Source organism: Hordeum vulgare, chromosome 6H (genome assembly GCF_904849725.1).
Source record: "Hordeum vulgare subsp. vulgare chromosome 6H, MorexV3_pseudomolecules_assembly, whole genome shotgun sequence".
NCBI classification, from domain to species: Eukaryota; Viridiplantae; Streptophyta; class Magnoliopsida; order Poales; family Poaceae; genus Hordeum; species Hordeum vulgare.
This window is the reverse complement of record NC_058523.1, coordinates 101,535,262-101,562,768: the sequence shown is the minus strand read 5'-3', so window position 1 is coordinate 101,562,768 and position 27,507 is coordinate 101,535,262. Positions and strand designations below refer to the sequence as shown.

At 45.2% G+C, this 27,507-nt stretch overlaps 1 protein-coding gene across 1 annotated transcript in view; it reads right to left on the bottom strand.

Annotated features, from left to right (window-relative positions):
- Positions 1-10,792, bottom strand: part of LOC123405164 (probable aldo-keto reductase 2) — a 50,892-nt gene extending 40,100 nt beyond the window's left edge. The window contains exon 1 of the mRNA XM_045098961.1: positions 10,523-10,792. Within this exon, the coding sequence (XP_044954896.1) occupies positions 10,523-10,789 (267 nt within the window). The 5' untranslated portion in view covers positions 10,790-10,792. The remainder of the gene's footprint in view (positions 1-10,522) is intronic.
- Positions 10,793-27,507: the final 16,715 nt, after the last annotated feature.

The following is a 27,507-nucleotide window of genomic DNA, read 5'->3' as shown; positions in this document are numbered from 1 at the left end:
CTTAGAGCAGGCCAATCATTGATGGTTACGAAAAGTAACGCTCGAAGGTCAAATTCCTCTTGTTTGTGCTCGTCCCACACACGTACACCTGGTTCAGCCCACAGCTGTAAAAGTTCATCAACTAATGGCCTTAGGTACACATCAATATTGTTGCCGGGTTGCTTTGGACCTTGGATAAGCACTGGCATCATAATCAACTTCCGCCTCATGCACAACCAAGGAGGAAGGTTGTAGATACATAGAGTAACAGGCCAGGTGCTGTGACTGCAACTCTGCTCCCCAAAAGGATTCATGCCATCTGTACTCAGACCTAACCATAAGTTCCTTGCGTCAGCTGCAAATCTCGGGAACTCTCTTTCGATTTTTCTCCACTGCCGACCATCAGCGGTGTGCCTCAACTTATCGTCTTTCATACGATCTTCCATGTGCCATCGCAACAACTTCGCATGATCTTTATTTCTGAACAGACGTTTCAACCGTGGTATTATAGGAGCATACCACATCACCTTGGCAGGAACCCTCTTCCTAGGTGGCTCACCCTCAATATCACCAGGGTCATCTTTTCTGATCTTATACCGCAATGCAGTGCATACCGGGCATTTATCCATATTCTCGTACTTCTCACCGCGGTAGAGGATGCAGTCATTAGGGCATGCATGTATCTTCTGCACGTCTAATCCTAGAGGGCAGACAAGCTTCTTTGCTTCGTACGTGCTGGCGGGCAATTCGTTCTTTATTGGAAGCATCTTCTTCATCAGTACCAGCAACTTTTCGAATGACAAGTCAATCACACCGGTCTCTGCCTTCCACTTCAGCAATTCCAGTGTGCTACCCAGCTTCTTCTGGCCATCTTCACAAGTTGGGTACAACAATTTGTTGTGGTCCTGTAACATCTGCTCGAACTGCAACCTCTCCTTTTCTGTGTCGCAACCTCGCCGTGCATCAGAAATGACCCGACCAAGATCATCAACGGGCTCATCTGGTTCCCATTCTTCATCCTGATCTTCTTCTTCATTGTCTTCCATTGCGGTATCAGCATACTCAGGGAACATAGATCGGTAGTTGTCATCATCGTTCTCTTCTTCTTCATCATCGTCTTCCATCATAACCCCTCTTTCTCCGTGGTTGGTCCAAACATTATAGCCCGACATCAAACCGGACCGAAGCAGGTGGCTCTGAATGACTCTTGAGGAAGTGTAATCCTTCTCATTCCGACATTCAACACATGGACAAAACATATAGCCACCACCATGCTTGTTCGCATCGGCTGCATCTCGAAAAGAATGCACGCCTTCTTTGTAAGCGGCTGTGCGTCGATCACCGTACATCCATGGATGGCTCATCTGCGTTATACGACAGTATATCAAATACAATCACGATCCTAAAAATTAGTACCGCACGGTCTAAACGAGGAAATATAGTTGCTAACCTTTTAGAATAAGTAGAAATAAAGAGGAAGAGGTTTAAGCGTGGCTCGGGCATCTCATATCGTAGTTGTGTTCGGTGAACTGAAGCGGCATCGCTCTAACACACATTTCAACAAACACCTCTAGTGCATCCAAGAAAAATTGAGAGCTAGCACACACCCACACTCTTCCATCCAAGAAAAATGCAAGAAAGAGGGGAGAGGGGGGCTGTGGCCAATATATATAGGCAGAGGACTTATTCCCGGTTTGAGACACAAGCCGGGACTAAAGGTGGCGCACATGCGGGCTGCACACCGTGTAGCCCTTTAGTCCCGGTTTGAGACACAAACCGGGACTAAAGGCTCCTTACGGGTCGGGACCAAAGCCTCGTGGGCGGCATTGCAATTTGGGGCGACGTGGCCGAGCCTTTAGTCCCGGCCCAGAGGGAGGCGGGACTAAAGGGTCCAGGCCAAAGGCCCGTTTTCCACTAGTGATAGCTATCACAAAGGATATTATTTTCATGATCCACATGCATGCAAAGTTGACGCTCTTCAAAAATAGTGGGATTATCATCAACTAATGTCATGACTTCTCTAATCCCACTTTCAATATTATTGCAAATATCATAATCATCATGAGGCTTAAACAAATTTTCAAGATCATAATAAAAATCATTACCCCAATCATGATCATTGCAACAAGTAGTGGACATAGCAAAACTAGCATCCCCAAGCTTAGGGTTTTGCATATTTTTAGCATGATTGACACTAATAGGATTTATAGTGAAATCATTGCAACCATGCTTTCCATTCAAGGAGCCCTTGTGAATCACTTCATAAATTTCTTCATCACGATTTTCAGATTCACGCATCTCAAGCAAAACTCCATAGAGAAAGTCAAGTGCACTCAACTCACTAGCAATTGGATCAACATAATTGGATCTCTTAAAGAGATTAGCAAGTGGATGAGGATCCATATCAATAGATTTTCAGCAAGCGAAGATGCAACCATATTGAAGGCACATAGCACACAAGCAAAGGAAAGGCAAACGAAAAAGGAAAATATTTTTGTAATATTTTGTTTCTAGAAGTGGGGGAGAGGAAAACGAGAGGCAAAAAAGTAAATGCAAGAGATGAGTTTGCGACACTTACTTGGATAAGCTTCACCTAGAACAATCCTCGGTGCCAGAAATTGACACGTTGACGGGAGACTATTCTTGACTTGATCCTCCCCGGCAACGGCGCTAGAAATCCTTTCGCTACGGCGCCAGAAGTCCCCGGCAACGGCGCCAGAAATCCTTCTGCTACCTCTTGAGCTTGCATTGGTCTTCCCTTGAAGAGGAAAGGGTGATGCAGCATAGGAGAAGTAAGTATTCCCTCAGTTCGAGAACCAAGGTATCAATCCAGTAGGAGAATCAAGCCAAGTGTCCAGAGTACCTGCGCAAACACAACGAGCTTGCACCCAACGCTATAAAGGGGTTGTCAATCCCTTCAAGATTGATTGCAAAGTGAGATCTGATGGCGGAAAGTGCAAGGAAGTAAAATTGTAAGGCTGAAAATATGGTGTAAAGTTGACCCGGGGCCATAGTGTTCACTAGAGGCTTCTCTCAAAATAGCAAATATTATGGTGGGTGAACAAATTACTATCGAGCAATTGATAGAACCGCGCAAATTCATGACGATATCTAAGGCAATGATCATACATATAGGCATCACGTCCGAGACAATAGACCGATACTTTCTGCATCTACTACTATTACTCCACACATCGACCTCTATCCATCATGCATCTAGTGTATTGAGTTCATGACGAACAGAGTAACACCTTAAGCAAGATGACATGATGTAGAGGGATAAACTCAAACCAATGATGTAAACCCCATCCTTTTACCATTGATGGCAACAACACGATGCGTGCCTCGCTACCCCTTCTGTCACTGGGTGAGGTCACCGCATGGTATGAACCCAAAACCAAGAACTTCTCCCATTGCAAGAATCATAGATCAAGTTGGCCAAACAAAACCCACAACTCAAAGAGAATTACAAGGATATGAAATCATGCATATAAGAGATCAGAAGAAACTCAAATAAGATTCATAGATAATATGATCATAAATCCATAATTCATCGGATCTCGACAAAAACACCGCAGAAGAAGATTACATCGGATAGATCTCCATGGAGGTCATGGAGAACTTTGTATTGAAGATCCAAGAGATAGAAGAAGCCATCTAGCTACTAGCTATGGACCCAAAGGTCTATGGTGAACTACTCACGCATCATTGGAGAGGTCATGGTGTTGATGAAGAAGCCCTCCGTATCCGAATCCCCCCTCCGGCAGGGCACCAGAACGTGCCCTAGATGGGATCTTGTGGAGACAGAAGCTTGCGGCGGCGGAAAAGTATTTTCATGGATCTCTCTCGCAGTTTTGGATTTTTCGGGAATTTATAGGCGGAAGAGGTAGGGCAGACGAGCCACAGGGGGCCCACGAGCCTGCTAGGCGCGGGCCTCCGTGGCCGCGCCTAGGGGGCTTGTGGCGTCCCCTGTTGGCCTCTGCCTTGGTTCTCACGTTCCGTGCGTATCTTGTGTTCCGAAAAAAATCTTTTTGGAAGTTTTATTCCGTTTGGACACCGTTTAAAATCCTCCTCTGAAAAGGGTCAAAAACACGAAAAAACAGGAACTGGCACTTGGCACTGAGTTAATAAGTTAGTCCCAAAAAAGATATAAAAGGCATACAAAACATCCAAAGTTTAACAAGATAATAGCATGGAACCATCAAAAAATATAGATACGTTGGAGACGTATTAGTGGTAAGCGTCATAGTGGTTTGTGAAGGTGACGTAGAGGCCGATGACGAAGTTGTTGTGGCCGCCATCGACCTGCTCGTGGAGGTGGAACATGGGCGGAGTGCCCGGAGGGAGGTGGCAGTAGCCGGCTTGGAGGAAGAAGAGAGCCAAATCTCTAGGGTCCCTCCACCTTGAGATGGCCCACACCCTCAGGCTATCCTCAACGACGACTTCGGGCGGGAACTACATCTCCAGCACGGTGCGAGGGCGACGGTAGGTAGGGCCGTTGAACTGCATGGTGGCTCGAGTGTTGGATTTAGCTCGGAAAGAAGAAGAGGAGGAGGCTTCAGAGATGAGTGTGAGAGGGATTAGGAAATGGTGCCGTTTTATAGCCGCGTTTGCAGCCCTAGTCAATGTACATGATTGATCGTTTACTCTCCTCCGCATGGTGGCATAATTAATGGGCGTGCAAAAAAAGGGCAGAGCATCCAAAGAGGCACGGGCGGCACAGGCGAGATGCTTCGTTTTTAATCGGCGTGAGAAACCGTGTCACTGAAAAAGGAGCTGTACCACCGACACGTCCGTCCCGTGTCTAAGGTTCGTGCATGCAATTGCTAAAAATAGCTTAGATGCGACGTACGCTGCGCCCCTGCCACTATTTTAATGCGTCGCTGCGTGCATGGTGGCTAGGCTGTGTTCACTTGGCAGAATAGCTAGGCTGCAACGGCATTGCATGGCATGCATGGTGGCCCATCTCGCTGCGACGTGGCTGTGCGCACGCACGCCAGGCTCTGCCGGGCCCGATCCGCTCGGCTCAACAGTCACTAAGATGCTCCGCGCTCAACGTTATCCGCTCAGCCCCCCGGTCACTAAGATGCTCCCCCCTTCCCCTAAAAAAACTAAGATGCCCCCCCACACCCGTGGAATCTTTATAGAAGGCCTATCCCACGGTCACAGTTTGGCGTTAGGGTTAGATCGACGGTGGACGTTTGGCGTTAGGGTTAGATAGGTTTTGGAGATAGTCAACGGGGTTTTGAAAGGTTTGACCGAACATTCAAATGTGTGTAACTAATTCAAAAAAAAATCTGAAAAATGAAAAACCAACGCATATAGTCTTGTTATGTTACATAGTTATGATATAAAATGATAAACTTGATGTAATGATCTTTGCATGAAAAACCTTCACAAATTGGACTATCTCGACTCAGGTTGCATAGAGTTCAAAAGAGTGAGAAGAGGGTTTCAGGTTTTGAAAATTCAAAAAATCAGAAAACCTCACCTTAGCTTCATTTTGGAGTGACTAAGGAGGATGTGAAGTTATTTTAGCATTTTAAATTTTTAAACTTATTTTGTTGCTGACTTTGTATTAAAGGGTGTTTTTTCGAAAATAAATTAATAATATGAATACTTATTCAAAAAAAGGTGAGACTTCGTATTGATCCAATATAGGAATAATATAAGCTAAGAACATCTTTTTGGGTGATTTTGAGAAGGCGTTAGCGTTAGATGGGTTTTGGAGGCAGTCAACGGGGTTTTGAAAGGTTTGACCGAACATTCAAATGTGTGTAACTAATTCAAAAAAAATCCTAAAAAATGAAAAACCAACGCATATAGTCTTGTTATGTTACATAGTTATGAGATAAAATGATAAACTTGATGTAATGATCTTTGCATGAAAAAACCTTCACAAATTGGACTATCTCGACTCAGGTTGATAGAGTTCAAAAGAGTGAGAAGAGGGTTTCAGATTTTGAAAATTCAAAAAATCAGAAAACCTCACCTTAGCTTTATTTTGGAGTGACTAAGGAGGATCTGAAGTTATTTTAGCATAAAATTTTAAACTTATTTTGTTGCTGACTTTGTATTAAAGGGTGTTTTTTCAAAAATAAATTAATAATATGAATACTTATTCAAAAAAAGGTGAAACTTCTTATTGATCCTATATAGGTATAATATAAGCTAAGAAAATCTTTTTGGGTGATTTTGAGAAGGTTGAAAAAAACTTGCTTAGAAATGGGGTCGTTTTCCCTTACTTTGGAGCTTGTTTGGACAACATTTTTAGTGACTATGAGTTGGACTTCACAAAAAGGGTTGGATTTATGAACTAAAGTGCATAGTAGTATAAAAAACAGTGCAACATCAGAGAACAAACAAATGAACTCCAAATATATTGAAGAAAGGTTCAAATATGAATGTCGGTTCAAATTTGAATTATATTTTCAAGTCAAATCAACATCGTAGCACATAAATTTACATCAAAGAACATAAGTTTTACATTAAAGAACATAAGTTTTCACATCAAATGACAACAAACTTAAGTTTTCACATCAAATCATATCACATTTGAATGATTTCGACTCTATTTCTTTTGCTTCTTTCTACCACTCGATTTCTTCTCCTTTTTTCCACTGTTTGGTTCCACGGCGCACAGTTTGTTGATGCTGATGCTCTTGGTATTCTTGCCAATAACTCCACTAGGCCGCCTCAACTTTTGCACCTGACCATGTCCCACTTCTTCAGTTTGCACTTCTGCAGATTGAGTAGATGGCACACATTGTTCAACTTCTTCAGTTTGCAACTCAACACTTGACAGCAGAACCTCCAAACATGGCAACACAACTGTCAAAGCAGAATCGCATGGCAGCTCAATAGTTGCTTCATCTGCAACAGTTTCAGATTGCCCTAGCGCATGCAAAACAGATTCAGTAGTAACAGAAACAGTTAGCTCATGTTCAGCAGACACAGTTTCAGATTGTCCTAGCGCATGCAAAACAGATTGAGTAGTAACAGAAATAGTTAGCTCATGTTCAGCAGTAACAGTTTCAGTTTGCTCCATATCTTTGTCACCAAACATTATCTGCTTAGTTATCTTCCTTCTAAAGCCATCGAGTCTTGCTTTTTTTCACTAGCCAGCATTGTTCAACAACAAGAGGTGGGCCTTTTTCTACACGCTTCCTCCTAAAAAATAAAGCATTTCACTTCGTTAGATACTAGAACAAGTAGCAAAATCAAAAACTTGCAACAACAGTAACATAAACATACTTTGGCCTCTGAGGAGTGTAGATGCATTTGGATGAACCAATTCTGTGCCCAAGTACCTCACACAACTTGCACCTATTTTTGTTACCTTTTTGAGCCCTTTTTGGCTTTTCATTGTTTTCCTTTTCCCTTTTCCCCTTCCTACTACAACCACCTTTCTCAAACCAAGCTTTGAATCTGCTCTGTTTTGGCCTCCCAACCTTTCTACTAGTGACAGGGGGACATAAGGTAAATTCTATTTCCACCTCAGGCCACTGAGATTGGTCAGTCAGTGCAGGAATTGGACTTGCATATGCAGCTTTGAATTTTTGTACTGAATAATACTCATGCAAACATGGGTGCATATTCAACCTGAGTTTAGATGCCAAAAAAAGTATTGCATGCTCACATGGTTTTCCAGTGTGTTGCTACTCTTGGCAAGTGCACTCATGCAACTCAGTATTTACCACATGCCTCTTGCCACTATTTGTATCTCTAACTTCAGCACCCCACAAGGAAGATTTCTCAACAGATAGATGTGAAAGATTTCTACTCCTGTTGACCACGTGTTGTACCACTGCTGGAAGCTTGTCCCCTTCCAAAATATTAGCAATTTTTCGTCTCAACTCCCACAAACGCATGATCATGATCCTTATTTGGTCCACCATGTCATGCACATGCAAGTCTTTCAAATCCTTCACTTTGTTGTTAAAACTTTCTACCAAGTTGTTATTGATATGATCACATTTTATGGCAGTATTAAAACCTGATATGTACCACAACAGAGAATGGTGGTTGTTCAACCATGAAGCAAATTCATTATCACTACATGATGCCAATGTCTTACCAAGGTGATAGGAATGTGTCTCTCTAGTGTACGATCTTGCAGCTGGACACATGCGCCCAAATTCATCTCCTCTGAATTTTTTATCAGATTCATCCACATATGTCCAAAGCACTCCCTCTGCTCAGCATGGGGGAAAACATTTTTTTACTGCATTTTCCAACCCTTTACATGCATATGTATGGATGGCCAAAGGAGAAACTGACCCTATGCATCTTTTCGGTTGCATCATGAACCATATCCATGATACCTGTGTCTCTGATTGAAACATTCCTATTGCAACTGGGAACATCCAGTTGTGTCCATCTAGAGCATTGCATGCAGCCAACTGACCATTCCACTTTCCAGTCAAAAAAGATGAGTCTATGCTCAAATATGGACGACAACCTGCTTTGAATCCATCTAAGCAAGGCTTCAAACACATAAAAAACTTCCTGAAAAAACCTTGCCATCCTCTGTTACCTCTGTATCTATCTCCACCATACTTCCAGGTGGCCTCTTCTCCACCTCTGCTTTAAAACTATACAACATCCTAAATGTATTTGCCCAGTCACCATACAATGATTTCATGGCCCTTTGCTTTGCTTTCCACACTGTGGTATATTGCTGTTGGATGGGGTACGACTTCTCCAAGTCAACTTTAAGCCTCTTTGCAGTAGTGTTTGGAGTCTTGGCTAAAATAGGAGTAATCTTCTCTGTAATCCAAAGCTGTGATGTCATCTTTGAAACTCTCTGTGAAGTGGTCATACGTGTATGTTGGTGTGTTATTTGATTTACCCTTACTGTACTTCCATCAGGTTGTAGTGTGGCAGATATGTACCATTTGCAAGCATTGCCACCACCATCATAACCTTTGCACCGAGCATAAAATTTCTTTCGATCAGTCCACATAGTCTTGGCATCAAACTCTTCTTTTCACTACAAAGGTCCTGAAAGACATCCTGAACTCAATCATGCTTGGCCAGAACTTTCCCACCTCAATAACTGGGTTCTCTTTGTCATACAAACAAACCAGCTCCTTATCATCTGTATCATCCACATCATTAGCAGCCTTTCTCATCAGCTCTTCTTCATCCTCATTTGCATTTCTAGGGCCTGTGTTACCATCAGCAGACAAAGAACTGTCATCCTTCTCCTTATCTTTGTCATCAACTTGAATGCCAAACATTTCGGCCATATCAATGTCAGATATTGGTGTAATGACCAAATCTGTTTTTTCATTCAACTCTACTACATTCCAGTCAACAACAATCTTCCTAGCACCATGGGTTCCCTCCTCTCCATCTGCATCAATCCCTGTATCTTCAGCTACTACAGTCGGTTCAGTCAACAATGCCAAGATATTCTTTTGTGAAACCCACTCATCATCTTCCAACTGTGTAGCCATCTTTGATGGCACATAACCAACTCTGGAATCAGTTTGCAGATCAATTAGCTCTGCATAAAATGTTACTTCTTTGCCTGCCCACCCTTCTTGCTGATTAGTTTCAGCAACCATGGATTCTCCATCTTCAATTCTAACATATTCACCATAATAGTGGTCGAAACGTTGCAAAGATACCTCTTGTTTTGGACCCCAAACAATACTCTCCCCAATTCTCTCCACCAAATTACCCACGGCCTTCTCCTTCATGCTCTCCAATTCCGGGGATCAACATCTGCAAGTTCGACATCCAACCTTACGGTGGCATCTCTATAAATGTCTTGGACACTGCCTTCACTGAGCTTGTCTTTACAGGGAAAAAATTCCACTATAATTGCGAATGTGGTGGCAGAACCGGAACCTCCCCTGTTTTGTCAATGGCAGGCAGCGGCAGTGTAAGCTACACTCACTACCAAATCGAGTTCGATAACAGCTAAAAGAGAAAAGAAGGCGGCATTACCGATTTGAATCACTGTCTCCTCACTCCATCTCATTCAGCCCCCGCGTTCCTAACCAATCGAGATTCTAAATCGCCAAGAAACGGGAGAAACAGAGCATGAGGCCACAGATCTATCCAAAATTCTGGGAAATGGGACTATGGTTCGAAAATACTCACTCGCAATAGCTCTGCCGCTGCCGAGAAAGGCGCTCCACCACTACGGAGAAGAAAATGCTGCCTCTACCGGAGAAGATGCTCACGGCGGCGCCGCTCGGCCAGTCCAGCACGGTCACACAATCACTTGTCGAATAATGGACGGTTGACTCTTGACGACGTGGCCCTATGTGGACCCCACCAGTCAGAGCACATAACTCCCAGTTTCCTAACCAAATCTCAGCCTAACTAACAGCCAGCTAGCCCCGTAAACGGGTTGTCTTGCTTGAGCTATTTCTGCGCTAGGAGATGTCGCATGAAAGCTATTACAACCAACGACATCGCATGAGAGATAATTCAACTCAACGACGTCGCATGGGAGCTATATGCCCTCGCACGCCCGCCGGACGTACGCCGTCGAGCCGTAGAACTCCCACCCGGGCGGCGCCTCGATGAACTTGACCCCGAACTTGGTGGCCACCTGCACTCCCGCCCCACCGGTCGCCAACAACCCTCCCTGAAGCACCTTGCCGAGAAGGAGCTCGTTGGTGAAGGGGTCGTAGGCGTCGGAGGTGTCGAGGAGAGTGACGCCGGCGGCGACGGCGTGGCTGAGGAGCGCGACCATGTCCTCGTCCGGCTTGGCCGGGCCGTAGTTGGCGGACATGCCCATGCAGCCGAGGCCCTGCGCGGAGACCTCCAGCCCCTGCGAGCCCAGCTTCATCCGAGGCACCATCGGCTTGGCCATGATGAACTAGCTAGCTACTAGCTGCTCACGGGTGATGATCCTCCTGTGCTGTGTGGTTGTGCGACCTTCACGGCGCCAGAGGAAGCGCTTCTTGTAGATTTTGATTCGGCCTCCTGTCTCTGTGTGTGTGTGTGTGTGTGTGTTGACGGAAGTGCTTGCATCACGAATCAACACATATTGTTTTTCCATTTTACTCTAGTTTATATTGAATGTGACCAAAGAGATGGTAGTTTAATCAACCACGGAGCCGCCAGTAGCACTAGACTCTTGGGGTTAGGCAACGATACGGTAGAGTTACCAGGTTCATTTGGACATGGGTGTTAAACATCCTTATGTAACCGTAATAGCTAGGAGATATTGTAGATATCATATGGTCGTTGGGCTGTTAAGATTCTTCCTTGTAGGACAATCCATGCCAGCTAACCTGATGTAAATCCTGGTGTATCTTGTGCTCGCTTCTGCCCTTTATTAACACGCATCGCATCCCTGTCAGAGGCATATGCTTAATCTTTATTTTCCACATGGTATGCAGAGCCTTCTCTTCCTAAACGCATCTAGCAATGTCGAGCTCCTCATCTGTCGCCATGGTTGCGCCCTGTCTCGCCTCCCTCGGCCACACGATCTCTGAGAAGTTGACGTAGGAAAATTTCGTCGTGTGGAGGGCGCATATCCTGCCGCATGTGAAGGCGACGTGGATGATGGGGTACCTTGATGGTTCGATCAAATAACCACATGCCGTGATCATCTCGGAGATGGAGATCTCCGGGAAGAAGGAGAACAGGGCTACGCCAAACGCTGAGCATTTCGTATGGGTTATGCAAGATCAGCAAGTCCTTACTTTTCTGATCTCATCGCTCTCGCGTGAAGTTCTGCTGCAGATTAGTTCGCACACGCAACCGCCACGATTTGGAACACTCTACTGTAGAGCTTCGCCTTGCAGTAAGGGCAAGGATCATCCAGCTTCGCTTCGCCATCGAGCACACACGCAAGGGAGACATGTTCGCGGCGGCGTACTACACCAAGATGGTGAGCATCGCCGACGAGCTGGCAGCTGCTGGCAAGCCCCTGGATGAAGATGATGTTATCTCTCACATCCTGCAAGGCCTCCTCTATGAACCCAACTACAACGGCTTCGTCTCGGCCATCTCCACCCGCACCGTCTCCGGTCAACCGATCGGGCTCGCTGAGCTGTTCTCTCTGCTGCCCGCAGCCGAGTCTCGCATCGCCGCGCAGAACGCCTCTTTCTCACCAAGCCACTCCACAAATCATGCTGGCCGAGGTGGAGGCAGCGGCAACTGCAGCCGCCCTGGTGGAAACGGCGGCGGCGACGCCCATGGCTGCAACAACAACTACATTGGAGGCCGCTACTCCGACAACTCTTGCAGTGGCGGCGGCTCTGGTGGCAGTCCGCGGCAAGGAGGTGGTGACCGCGGTGATAGCGGCGACCGCATCCAGGAAAAGTGCCAAATCTGTAAAGAGATGGGGCACGACGCTTGCCGTTGCAAGAAGCGCTACGATTGCAACTACAACCACAAATTTTGTCCTTCCATCTTCTTCTAGAACACCATGCAGAAACGCACTCAAGAATAAGTCCGATGTGTTTGAGAAATTTCATCTCTTTCAGCAACACGTTGAACGTCTTTTTGATCGTAAAATCCTTGCCATGCAAACAGATTGGGATGGTGAATACCAAAAGCTTAACTATTTTTTGAGCGTATTCGTATATCTCGTCATGTCTCATGTCCTCATGCTCATCAACAGAATGGATCTGTTGAACGCAAACATAGACACATCACCGAGGTTGGTTTGTCACTCCTTGCTCATGCTTTTATGCCCCTTGAATTATGGGATGAAGCGTTCCTCACTGCAATTTATCTGATCAATCGTGTTCCTAGTCGGGTCATCCATAATCAAACACCTTTTCACTACTAGGGAAAAGCCTACCAGTAGCGCTTGAAAATCCTATAGTAGTAGCGCTGGGCCGAGCGCTACTGCTATCACGATACAGCTAATAACTAGTAGTAGCGCTGGTATGGGCAACGCTACTGGTAAGTATAGTTAGCAGTAGTGCTTCCTCCTCCAGCGCTACTGCTAAATGTAGTAGGAGCGCGTGCTCATAGAAAGCGCTGCTACTAAGCTGCGCTACTGGTAAGTATTTACCAGCGCTACTGCTAACTTTTACAGTTTTCACAGATTTGCACCCTCCATGTATTTGTGATTTATTTATACAGATTCTATACAATAGTTTCATCACATCATATTAAACATATACCCTTCTCACATATCATAAACATACAATAGTCTTGTCATAATACCATGCATCATCATCATCATCATTATCATTCAACAGAAAATATCATCACATAGTCTCGAAAACAGCGATCAATAAGTGCAATCATGTCATGTCTCGAGTAAGCGCAACTGCATGGTCATAGCACACCCACAAGTTTCATCATCTCTATCTACAACATGATGTAGAACAGAAGAGCGATCAGCATGAAGACGAGTGCGACTATGTAGTACCGACGGTGCCGCCCCTGCTCATGCTGGAGTGTCGACCACCTCAAGTAACTAATTTCTGCTTTGCTTCTGGTGTCGAACCCTCTGTGGCTAGCACCCGGGTACTTGTGCACCTGGGCCTGAGCGGCTGGCCAATGGTCGTAGACTCCTGGAACCCTCCCAACGTACACGACGTAGTAGCCCATTCGCCATCTGTGATCTAGCTAGTACCTGCAACGTGAGTTGTTGATTTGAATGATAATATGCAACATAATGTACTTAAGAAAACAAAAGGAGACATGATTACCAAAATAAAAGCAACATATAGTAAACATAAATGACGAGGTTTCTCATACCCAAACTAATTAACTAGAACGATCTACGCTAGTTCAGGACCACGGTTTAGTTACATCACATAGTTTCATCATGCATAATTTCAAAGTTTTGCCATAGAAAGACAGTACTGATAAGGTGCGCTAGTTCAGGACCACGGTTTACTTACAACGCATTGTCATTGACAATCAGTCGTCCAGGTCGGCGTTCCAATCTTTATAGCCAGGGAGGACGCAACCGAGCTTCGTGAAAGGCTTCATGTCCAGACGCTAAGCGCTTAGCAGTGCTCGGACATCAACCCGCGTGATTGGCCCGTGGTAGAACATCGCTGTTGATTCGAGGACTTGCTTCATGATCACTTGGGCTAGTTCCCACTGTATGTTATCAAATTCAGCTCGGATTCAATGATCCGGTGTCTTTCCAATGCTTGTGGCCCAGCTGACAAGCTCGGCATCTTCGGCAGTAGCTGACATGCGAAGGCGTTGATGATGCCTTCTGTACTCCAGCAGGTGATGCATGAGGTAGAATCCATCAGCCTGACTCTCATTCGGTTGCTGGATGCAGCAGAAGTCGGTCTTATGGCCGAAAGCCGGTGCTTTATTCCTGGACCTTTTCACCTTGATATATCCACCAGTCATGCTGAAGGTCCACAGGGCAGAGTCGAGAACATCCTTGACGTGCGTGTAATCCTTTTTCTTCAGGTTCTTCAACGAGTCCAAGTACACAACATGTGAGTATTCCGAGTACAGAATGATGAGGACGGCGCCGTCCCCGCTGTGCAAATTAAGTACACCTCAGTTGTGCCACCATGCTTGCAAAGGAATGATTAACATGTCGAAAGGATATGCGCAGATGACTTACGAGGGATGATAAGGCAAGAGAATCGCTTCCTTGTCCTTATTAGCGATCATGAATTCGTTGAGGTACTTGCTCGCATACTCACAGTGCTCTTTGCAAACTTCCAAGAAGCTCTCGTGCATATAGCATGGGTCCGCGATGCAGATATAGTTGATGATCTCCCTCCTGATGATGTAGTCGAGATACAACGCATACATGCGGATGAACTGGAAATCCAGCTTGGTCATGTGGAACATGTTGTAGATGTAGTCAAATCGCAGGATGAATGTATTCGCGGGCCAGGTATCGACGTACATCTTCCCACCCGACACATGAGCTGCGTAAAGCGGGTATCCTGAATGTTTCACGACGAGAAGGTTTTTCTCTCTGGCCAGCACATCTTCATGGAGTCTCTTTAGATCATTGTTCAGTATGTGATCTAGCGCTTGGGCAGGTAGGATCGGCTCGCCGGCGATGTGGACACGCGGCTTACCTTCGACAGGTATTCTGTCTACCACTAGGGGTTTTGGAGGCAGCTGGCTGCTTGAAGCACATATGGCGCCTTTAGGTCTCTTGGTCGGTCTCTTCCTTTGCTTCTTGGGGGTGGCGGTAGTGAGCCCACCATACCTTCTCTAACCACCACCCCAAGTGTCCTCGGGATAAACAGTGGACGGGCCTCGGGGGTTGCTGGGTAGAGGCAGCATCTATAGGCGTCTCCTACGAGGATGGCTTGAAGAGAGACTTTTTGCATTCCGCCTTAGGACGTTCCGGCTCCGGCAAATCAAGAAGCATGAAGTCATCATCTGCACGGTCATAGCCTGAGTCTTCGGCGTCCTGATCCATCAATCCATCATAGGCGGTATTGAAATACTAGTTCGGGTCATCATCATCATCCTCCATGTCATCATCAACATTTTCTTCTTCGACAGCAGGGGCGACATGATCTGGCACTAATGGAGGCTCTCCCTCGCGTCGTACGCTACCATCATCCTCCACGACAGGTGCATGTAATGTGGTAGGTGGGGTGGTGTTCATACCTTCTTGAGAAGTTGGCGTTGGAGTGATGATACTGGGCTCCTTGAGACGAAGAAGAGACTTCGGCCAAGTCAAGAACCAGTTCTTGTATGCGCAAATCGTCTTAGGGGTCTCGTCGTCATCGACTGGTATCGGAGGAGGCAAATCCTCGTAGCCCGCTAAGACACTGTCCACGATAACCTTGAAGACGCCATCGGGCATCTGTCGGGTGTGGAACATGCGGTCCATCGGCTTCACGATGGTTGCCTTTCCCACAACCACCTCCATGCCCTTGATGTCGTAGAGTAGGGTGCACAGGGTGTCGTCGGCTTACGAAGGAGACATGTCTGCGACATCAAACATCTGAAAGGCAACTGAAATAGAAGACTATAGACATGCTGGTGAGAAGGGCATGACGCTTAATTACCTTGAGGGCATCGAGCTCAGCCAGCGAGGAAGGCACGCCGAGCATGCAAGAGACTGAGGTCGGGCTGCTATGAACAAGAATGGGACCTTTTGCGGTTGCTTGGGCAGGTGCTGGTGCTGTGGTGTTCGCCGAGTTGCTCCCAACAAAGCTGGGAATTGGAAAGTCCTCCGGCCGTGCATTTGGATTGTTCTTCGTGTAATTGAAAACTGCCGGAATCAAGCTGGCCACCGCGTGAGTGACCAACCCACTGAGTACCCCGACCCACTCTTCTTTGGTCTCAGCTTTGGTCTTATTGACCGCAATCGCGACCTTCTCGTCGATGTTCTCCTGAGTGACAACCAACCGTCTCTTCCTTCTCTCATCTGGCTCCTCGGGGTAGCACGTCTTCCATGAGACCCCATCTCCGACGCCGTGCACACGTCCATAGGATGGCGGCTTGTCCACCGGGACCTTTTTCAGTATGTTCAGGGCCCGGTTGAATGGGGTGTCCCACTTGGGCCTTGCCGACGACTGTGACGACTCGTCGCTTTCGGCTGCCTTCTGGTGCTGCTCTTTCTGCAAAAGGAACGTGGATGGTTTACTAATGTGACAAAACTTGTAGTCAAATTGATTGGAAGCTAATTAATATGATAATGTGGTAATATAACAACTACCAGAAGTCTCATGAACTCCCTCGTGTTCGGGTTCGTGTAAAAGATCTTTCTCTCTTTGTCCCACTTGTACCGGGCCCTGATCCAGTCATGCTCCAGCGGGTCGCTGAACTCCTCCAAGGGGTTTGGCATACCGAGACTTTCACGTTCGGCGTCCTCCTTGGCCCATATTTGCCTCTTCCCCTCGTAACCACGACTTCAAGGCGGTGGGGAGGTGTGTTGCTGGCCTGGAGCGCCTTCATTTTCTCCGACTTTGCCTTGACTTCTTCTTTTTCGCAATTCTCCAGGAATTTTGCAAAGTCCTCTTCCGTTATTGTCGGATTATCAACATGAATCTTGGACCATGGTTCATTCTTCCCAACCGCTTTTTTCAGCCGAACTTTCCAGGAGGACAAGTCGTTGGTGAACGTCACCATCGCCTTCTCATTTATTTTTGTCATGACGGGATCATCCCAAGGCTCTTTATATTCCTTTTCATTCCGGCCGAGGAACATGAACCTATTGTGAAACTTCTTTAGGAGCATGTGCTCCATATGTGGTATCTGCTTCAACCTCTCGTCGTTGATGTTGGCGGTTTCCCTAAGGATGCATCCAAGTTTATTGCCCCAACACTTGCGCGCTTCCTCTGGCGCCGTTGGCTCTAACTTCTTGGGGTGAATCTCCGTGACCATAATTTGTCCGATGCCAAGCATGTTTGGTTTTCTTGTCCTCTTCTTCTTCGGTGCTTTAACGGCTAAGACATCATCGTTGCCGGTCTCGGGGGCGGTGTCGGTGCCGGTGCCAGTGCTGGTGTCGGGGTTGGGACCACTGCCGCCAGCATGCAACCCCAAGGCGTGTTCGTCTAGGTAATCGAAATAGTGATTTGCTGCCTCCATGGGGTCTGCGGAGGGAGCAGAACCACCCATGACTTCGGCGTTGGTAGACATGTTTCCTATACAACAATTGTAAATAAAAGATATAATGAAGAGAAAAAAGGGGCCTATATTTGGTCGGAATGTTGATTCATTCCCCTTCCGACAAATCCCGGGTACTCCATATATCCTTGTTTCTAGCACAAGTCATGCCGAAAAGTTCGGCATGACCTTTGCTAAAAATTGGACATATGGAGCGCGTGAAATTTGCCGGAACGGAAATGAATCAACATTCCGGCAAAACATAGGCCACTCGGACATTCCGGCCAAACAACAATTATTAATATAATATAAAGCAACATTAGATAATCACTACAGCCAAAAGCTTCATTTTGCCAAGTAAAAAATCAAACACGCCAACCACCGAGCCCCACACGCCTGACTAAAATCAAGCACTTTAACCTTGTACTAAAGTGAGTTTTATAACTAATAAACCATGGCTACCAGCAAGCACATAAACTATATCCCAGGTTTAATCACTTGAAAGAATTCTATACTGTCCAATGTTATGAATCAAATGACCAATATAGGAAAAATTCCTATGGATTCTATCCTTCAGAAGCCGTGTGAATTTCCTTTGAATCAAAGGAGTCCTTAACTTGAAATTACACATAGAACATCTGATAATTTATGATAAGAAGCCATCTAGAGCTCAAACGACATGGCACTGGCTTCAGGGCTCCACAACAGTAACCTTTACTTTAAGAGCAACATTTCACCCCTGCTCCCACGTGCTTGCAAGTGATAGCTTAAAGTGCAATGCGATATACAGATAGACAACGCATTGGAATTTATGTAGATTTGCTACATAGACAAAAACTTACGTATTCTGAGTACTTGTGTAGTTTTGAAACTTGTACAAGTGAAACTTATATGCATACTTATGAGTATTTCAACAGTGTAGCAGAGTATAGCACTTGGTCCAAATTGATTCCTTTCCTGGTTCAAAGAAATCCAACTATCATCACACAATTTTCTCTCCCCTCTCCCCTCTCTGTGGATGGACATGAGCTGGTGGAGCGCCGGCAACTCCATGAATCTGCTTTCCTCTCCCCTCTCTGTGCCCTCCTTCTCTCGCCGGCTTTCAGGTTTCACCATGAAAAACAAACTAAATGAAGAAGATGCGAACGTCCCGCCGTCTCCAGAATTCGGGACTATATGCGTTTCCTCGGCTCCCGTTTTCAATGACAAGAAGGGGGCGTCGGAGAATGGAGGGGCGCGAGAGAGGTGACGCGGAGGGCTTACTGGGGAGGAAGAGGCCGTCGTGAAGGGGTGCGGCAGCGCCTGGAGGGGGGAGGCGGCGCTGGAGGTCTCAGGCGGGCGGCGGCGGCAAAACAAGAGCGTTTGGAGAGGGGATTGATAGGGGGAGTGGAGGGAGAGGGCGGAGGAGTTAGGAAATTTTGAGCCGGGTTAACTATAGTAGTAGCGCTGGCTTTGTACCAGCGCTACCGCTAAGTGCCATAGTAGTAGCGCTGGCTTTGTACTAGCGCTACTGCTAAGCCATAGTAGTAGCGCTCGCTTTGTACAAGCGCTACGCCTAAGTGCTATAGTAGTAGCGCTGGTTTAGTACGAGCGCTACTGCTAACTAACTTTCTTTACTTTATTTTCTTTATTACTTTCTTTTTATTATTTTTCTTTATTATTTTATTTTTATTATTTTTCTTTTCTTTTATTATTTTTGTTTCCTTTTCTGTTTACTTTTCTTTTCTTTTTATTATTTGTTTTTATCCCGACAACGACGTTGTCTCCCTCTCCCCCCTATGCGCGAATATCACCAGAACCATGCATGTGGTAACATATCAGTTGACCGATAACGGTTACTTAAGTGCGTACATAAAATATATACAAATATATAAATGTAAGTTTCTGATCAGCTGCGTCGACGACGTTTCACATTGAGCTTCTTCTTCCCTTTCTTGTTAGTTTCCAAGTAAGTGAGCCCCTCCTTGTGACTTTTCCGGAGCCATGTAGTCTTGAATCTTCTTATCACGTATGCTACATCGTCATCATCATCTTCCCTCATCGGTTGCTGTATTGGTCGTAGTCTTCCTCGTTGGCGACTCCATCCATTCCGACGATGCTCCTTTTGGATCTCCTCACAACAACACGGCTGGGATTGGCGGGGTCGGTTATGAAGAAGCATTGTGTCAAGTGCTTAGCGTGTACCCATGGCTCATTTTTGGCGATGATGTTAACGTTCACGGGAGTGCTCTTCGCGTCGGGTATAGACATGGTGGTGAAATACTTGTTTTCTCTTACGACGTCCTTGGCCCATCTGACACGGAACATCGTCGCATCATGCATTCCAGCATAGTCAAGCTCCCACATCTCTTTGACCCTTCCCTAGAATCTTTCAGTTGTGCCGTTGGCGTCGGTCACACATTGAATTGTCACCCCGGAGTTCTGGTAATCACTATCCATGTCTTTGGCCTCCATGTAGAACGTGTACCCATTGATATCGTAGGACTGATAGGTCGCAATCTTGGGCGCACGGCCATGTGCTAAGGCGTGTATGAGCAATCCATCCAAACTGCCCTCTTTCGGGGGATTTTCAAGAACTTGCTCTTTGAACCAACACAAGAAAGTAGCGTTGTGCTGTACAGTAATTTCGTCGTCCGTCTTGAGCATCCCCTTATCACGGTACTTCTTTGCGATGCTTTCTTTGTGTCGTGCCACATAATCATCTACCACATCTAGGTGTTCTAGCACTACTAACTTAGCTCTGTCAAAGTCATTCCGTCGATCCGAGTAGTCCACGTGCAATTCGCTCCGGCCGTCGTTGTGACCATCTCCTTCGAGCTTCCCATCGTGCTTCTTGACGGGCAAACCAACAACTGGGTCTCTGACGCTTATATAATTCTCGCAAAAGGATACACACTCATGCGTTAGATACCCCTGGATGATCCTCCCTTCGGGACGGGCATTGTTACGAAAAAAATCCTTTGATGACCCCATTCATCCTCTCGAACGCCATCATGCTGTGAAGGAATGTCGGCCCGAGGTCGATGATGTCGCCCACGATGTGGACACATAGATGCACCATGACGTCAAATAACGCGGGCGGGAAGTACAACGCAAGCTCACATAGTATGACAACGATCTCTTCGTGTAGCCTTCGGAGCTGCTTCACACTTATGGACTTTCGAGAGATAACGTCGAAGAAGTTGCAGAGACCAGTAAGTGTCTCACAGATGTGCTTTTCCATTATCCCTCTAACGGCAACCGGGAGTATCTGCGTCATCATCACGTGACAGTCATGAGACTTCATCCTGCTGAACCTTTTCTTCTTGGGATGTAGAAATCTTCTTATCTTCCCACAGTAACTGGAACTGACTTTGATTCCCATAAGGCACTTGATGAATTAATCGATCTCCTTCGGACTTAAGGTGAAGAAAGAAGGGGGCAATAATTCTCCTCCCTCTTGTTTACTTTTTTGCCCCTTTCCTCCTCCCATGTCTCCGTCTCCGTCTGCTCCATCAACTTTTTACGGTGGAGGTCTTTCCTGATCTTCAAATCTTCCAAGTCTTTCCTTGCCTTCGGCCCAGCCTTGGTCTTCTCCGGCATGTTCATCAGTGTGCCAAGCAAGCTCTCGAGGACATTCTTCGTGATATGCATTTGATCAATGCAATGAGGCGTGTCGTGATTGGGCAAGTACTCCAAGTCCCAGAAAACAGACCTCATTTTCCATACCTTCAGCAGTGGCTCTGGCGCCTTTTTGATCTTTCCCGGCTTGGGGCATCATTCTCAGTTTCTCAACAGCGCGGCAATTTCGGCGCCGCTCCTCTTACGTGGAGGTCCTCAAAGCTCAGCCAACCCATTGAATAGATCTCCACGCTTTCTCCACGGGTCATCCTTCTCGAGCCATCTATGATGCCCCATGTACACGATTTTCCCAGACCAGCCATCTTTCGTTGACGTAAGCTGCTGAGACGTTGTATCATCCATGCACCTCGTACATCCGTTGTATACGTGGCACACCCGGCCTGCGGTGTACTCGTAACCGAGATAGCCGTGCACCGTCGTCATCAGCGCGGCTCTCATATGGAAATACTCTCCGTTGCTCGCGTCCCATGTCCACGCTGGTGATTTCCATAACGTGTCTAGCTCATCTTGCAGAAGCCCCATATACAGGTTAATACTATTTCCCGGTTGTTTCGGTCCTTGAATCAGCATGCACATATGTATGTACTTTGTCTTCATGCACTTCCATGGGGGGAGGTTGTACATCCATACAAACACGAGCCATGTGCTGTGGTTGGTGTTCTGGTTTCCAAACGGATTCATGCCATCGGTACTCGCACCAAGCACAGTGTTCCTTGGATCTTCTTTAGCAAATCCACATACGACGTTAAATGCTCTCCACTGGCTACCATCTACGAGGTGTCTCAGCCTCGGATCATCTCCATCATCGGGCTTCTTCCTCTCCGCGTGCCAGCGCATGAGCTTTGCTTCCTTAGGATCTACGAAATACCGCTGTAGATGGGGAGTGATCGGAAAGTACCATACAACTTTCTAAGGAGCTTTATTTCCTTCCTTCTTGTATCGAGAAGCATTGCACAGTGGATAGTAGGTTTTTCTGCGTGCCCCCCCCCCCGATAAATGATGCAATCGTTGATGCATGCGTGGTACCTAATGTGCGGCAAATCAAAATGGAAAATGATTTTTTTGGCCTCCTCGACACTACTTGGACACAGGTTCCCCGCTGGAAGAACTTTATTATGTAGATACTTCAAATGTTCATCGAAGCTTTTGTGTGTCCATTTGTTTTTGGCCTTCATCTTTAGAAGTCCGAGCGTTAAACTCAAGCGGGTCACCTCGGGATCGCAACTGTCATACAATGGAGTCTTCGAGTCCACTTCAAGTTGAGCCAGCTTGGCCTCCTCTCTAGAAGCAGCTCTCTCACTAGTCGTACTCTTGCGAAGGAGGTTTTGAATATGAGGGTCTTGCACGACTGCACTTAGTAGCGTCAAAGACTGCGATGTGACCATCGCCTCTTCTCCGCCATGTCCGGACTCTTCTTCGCCGTGTCCGGAATCTTCTCCGCCGCCGTCATTTCCGGACTCTTCCCCACCGCCATGTCCGGCACCATCGTCTTCGTGTCGATCGGTCATCTCTTTGTCTAGCCCCATGTCGTTATTCCCTGCCATTTGGACGTCCTCATAATCATCGTCTTCTTTACTTATCCACCTAGTATTGCCATCCATGAAACCATTCATCAGCAGGTGCGCCTTCAAAGTGCCACGATCAAATGGGTCCAAAAGGACTCCTTCCTTGCATCGTGCACACGGACATCTAATCTTAGTCCGATTATTTGCATGCATGTCCATCACCGCGGATTGCATGTAACGCTCCACCTTTCATCCACTCACCTTCATGACCGACTGCATGGTATATAACAAGCAAAAGGGTTATAAAATAAATAATGCATGCATACATGCTTCAAAGTCATAAATTTTTTTGGCATGACCTTGCCTAAAAATAGGACATATTGAGTTTGCTCGAAATTCACCGAAACGGAAATAAATCAACATTTCGGCAAAACATAAGAAAATCGAGGGCATGTCACACTCGCACAAATCTCTCCACACACACACACACACACACACACACATATATATATAGGTGTATATATATATATATATATATATATATATATATATATAGGAAAAAATACATCCTACCACCCAGGGGTAGTTACCCCACGTGTTCCATATACTACCACGCGGAAGCATATATACTAATTTATCATTCCTATTATGTTCATATACTATATATATGATTTTTCAAAGTGAGTTACATGAAAAAATTACAAGTTGATCCATAGTTTTTATTATATTTGTGAAATACGCATATATTTGTATGTAAAAAAGAGCATACAAAAAATATGATACATAATATGAAACAAATAGTATATATACTAACTAAACATGATTATATACTACATACTACGCATACATACTCTCCGATTTGATAGATACTACATACAACATACAAAACACAAGTGGTGGTAACTACCACCGGTGGTAGATAAAATTTGTCCTATATACCAAACACACATATTCTTATTCACACACATATTCCCATTCTTCAAATGAACAACTTTTTTTACTCACCTATATATCTCCCGACCCGAGAGAGATGATCATGAGAGAGTGACCGATCCAAAGAGCACGTGTGGATGGCTAAATAGCTAGCTAGATCTAGTTGTTGGGGAGTGATGACCCACAAGTATAGGGGATCAATCATAGTCCTTCCGATAAGTAAGAGTGTCGAACCCAATGAGGAGCAGAAGGATCTGACAAGTGGTTTTCAGCAAGGAAATATCTGCAAGCACTAAAATTGTCGGTAACAAGTGATTGTGTGGTGAGATGATTCGTAGCAAGCAACAAGTAACAAAAGTAGCAACGGTGCAGCAAAGTGGCCCAATCCCTTTTGTAGCAAGGGACAAGCCTGGACAAAGTCTTATAGGAGGAAAAACGCTCCCGAGGACACACGGGAATTTCTGTCATGCTAGTTTCATCATGTTCATATGATTCGCGTTCGTTACTTTGATAGTTTGATATGTGGGTGGACTGGTGCTTGGTCCCTGCCCTTACTTGGACAAGCATCCCACTTATGATTAACCCCTATCGCAAGCATCCGCAACTACGAAAGAAGAATTAAGACAAATTCTAACTATAGCATTAAACTAGTGGATCCAAATCAGCCCCTTATGAAGTAACGTATAAACTAGGGTTTAAGCTTCTGTCACTCTAGAAACCCATCATCTACTTACTACTTCCCAATGCCTTCCTCTAGGCCCAAATAATGGTGAAGTGTTACGTAGTCGACGTTCATATAACACCACTAGAGGAAAAACAACATACAACACATCAAAATATCGAACGAATACCAAATTCACATGACTACTATTAGCATGACTTATCCCATGTCCTCAGGAACAAAAGTAACTACTCACAAAGCATAATCATATTCATGACCAGAGAGGTAATTAGTAGCATCAAGGATCTGAACATAAACTCTTCCACCAAGTAATCCAACTAGCATCAACTACAAAGAGTAATCAACACTACTAGCAACCTTACAAGTACCAGTCGGAGTCGCGAGACGGAGATTGGTTACAAGTGATGAACTAGGGTTTGGAGATGAGATGGTGCTGATCCAGATGTTGATGGTGACGTGTCCCCTCCGATGAGAAGAGTGTTGGTGATGACGATGGCGACGATTTCCCCTCCGGGAGGGAAGTTTCCCCAGCAGGATCGTCCTGCCGGAGCTCCAGATTGGTTCTGCTCAAGTTCCGCCTCGTGGCGGCGGCGAATCCACGAAAAAGCTCCTCCCGGATTTTTTTCCTGGATGAAACCCTTCATATAGCAAAATACGGGGGCAAGTGGGCCAGCAGGCTGCCCACAAGCCCTCATGGCGCGGCCTGGGGGGGTGGCCGCGACATGCAGTCTTATGGCCAACCCTTGGCGCCCCTCTAGCACTTCTTCGCCCAGTATTTTTGATAAATCCGGAAAACAATCCTCATTGATTTTTACGGCGTTTGGAGTTGCGCAGAATAGGTATCTCAACTTTGCTCCACTTTCAGGCCAGAATTCCAGTTGTCGGCATTCGCCCTCTTCATGTAAACCTTGCAGAAAAAGAGAGAAAAGGCATAAGAATTGTACCAATGAAGTGAAATAACAGCCAAAGAAGCGATAAATATCAACATGAAAACATGATGCAAAATGGATATATCAACTCCCCCAAGCTTAGACCTCGCTTGTCCTCAAGCGAAAGCCTAGCTCAATAAATATGTCCACATGTTTAGGGAGAGAGGTGTCGACAAAACAAGATACGAACATGCATGCATCATGATCAAGATCAGAACATCAATATCAACATATAATCTCTCATGCTAAAGTGATAATTCCTTCACAAAGTAAAGCATGGATCAAGAACCTTATCGAGAAGTAACAACCGATAGCCTTTAGTCATTGAAGCAATTGCAATTTATCACAACATCAGAAAGAGTCAAATAAGAGCTTGTAAAGGAAATCCACATACTCAATCATTCTTTCGTTCTCTACAATTGCTACAACTCACGTGGTACTCATGAGATCAAAGTTTCAGCTGGACACAGAGAAAGATATGGGCTTACAGTTTTGCCTCCCAACTGCTTACCTCAAGGGTAATGTCAACAATAATAATTCATGAATACTTATCTCCAAGTTGACATATGAATATAGATCTTTCCCAAGCATAAGACGATAGCCAAGATAAAGGCGAAATAAGGAATTGGTGAGGATCACCATGACTCTTTCAAGGGAAAAAAGTAAAGATACAAGATAGGCCCCTCGCAGAGGGAAGCAGAGGTTGTCATGTGCTTTTGAGGTTTGGATGCGTGTCCTGTTAGTGCGGAGGAACGCCACTTTATATTGCCTCCTGTGATAAAGAACTTTATTATGCAGTCTGTCACTTTTATGTCTTCCTCATCACAGGTTCGTATAAAGCTTATTTTCCACACACTAATAGATCATACATATTAGAGAGCAATTTTTATTTCTTGCACCGATGACAACTTACTTGAGGGATCTTATTCAATCCATAGGTAGGTATGCTGGATACTCATGGCAAAACTGGTTTGAAGGTTTATGGATGCGCAAATAGTATCTCTACTTGGTGCGGGAGGTTTTGGCTAGTATGAGGTGGAAGCAATCGTCACATGCTAAGGGATCTATAATCATATAACATTGTTAAGAGCCAAGCAAACACAATTCATTACGTTGTCTTCCTTGTCCAACATCTACTTCTAGGCATGTAATAGTTTAGTGAGTGTTCACAATCATAGATGGTGTCAGAGATGATATATTTATATGTGAACCTCTCCTTCCTTATCACTTCCTATTAATTGCAACAATGACCAAGGTCTACGTTTGCCTACCCTCAACAAGTTTCAATCCTCATTCTTTTTATATGTGAAGCCATCACTTCCCATAAGATCATTGCATGATCTTTCATGCTTTTGTTCTATTGTCACTCTTTTGATCATGGCAAGAGGCAAAGCCCTTCAACTAAGACACTCTTTATTATATGGCTCACGAGCTCGAATACATTAGGGGTGACACAAAGCAAAACTCAAGACTAAAACACTAAGACTTATAAACTGCTAGATAAAAAGAAATAAAACTGAAAAGGAACAAACTAAAATAAAGGTAAAGGCAAAAGATGTGATGGTGATACGATACCGGGGCAACTCCCCCAAGCTTGGCACAAGCCAAGGGGATTGCCCATACCCAATTCCCACATGGCAGATAGTATCTCTATTGGCAAGCTGAATAGTGACATCAATAGGCTCTATCTCAAGAGGTGCAATCTCATCTTTGATTTCATCGTATAAGGATTGAGGTATTGCACTAACACTAGCACCCACGTCACATAAGCCATGATAAAAATGATCTCCTATCTTAACAGAAACCACAGACAAGCCAACAACAGGCCTATGTTTGTCTCTAACGTGAGGTTTAGCAATTCTAGCAGCATCTTCACAAAAGTGAATATTATGTCCCTCAACATTGTCGGATAGAAGATCTTTGATAATAGCAATGCTAGGTTCAACTCTAATTTGCTCACGGGGTGTAGGTGTTCTAATATAGCCTCTACGTATCACAGTTGAAGCTTTAGAATGATCCTTTATCCTAACAAGGAAAGGTGGTTTCTCAATGTAAGCACTGGGAACAACATGATCATTATAGGCAATGACTTTCTCTTCAACTGGAGTGGGTTTAACTACATTGATTTCTAAAGGAGGATGCTATTTGAACCACTTCTCTTTCAGGAGATCAATATGAGCAGCAAAAGATTCACACAATGAAGTTACTATCTCAGAGTCAAGTCCATACTTAGCGCTAAAATCACTAAAGGTATTTGTCTGAACAAAGGATTTTACGCAATGAAACGTGAAATTCATACTTGACTCCTTACCTTCTTCAAGCTCCCAATCTTCAGAGTTGCGTTTAACTCTCTCCAATAAATTCCATTTGA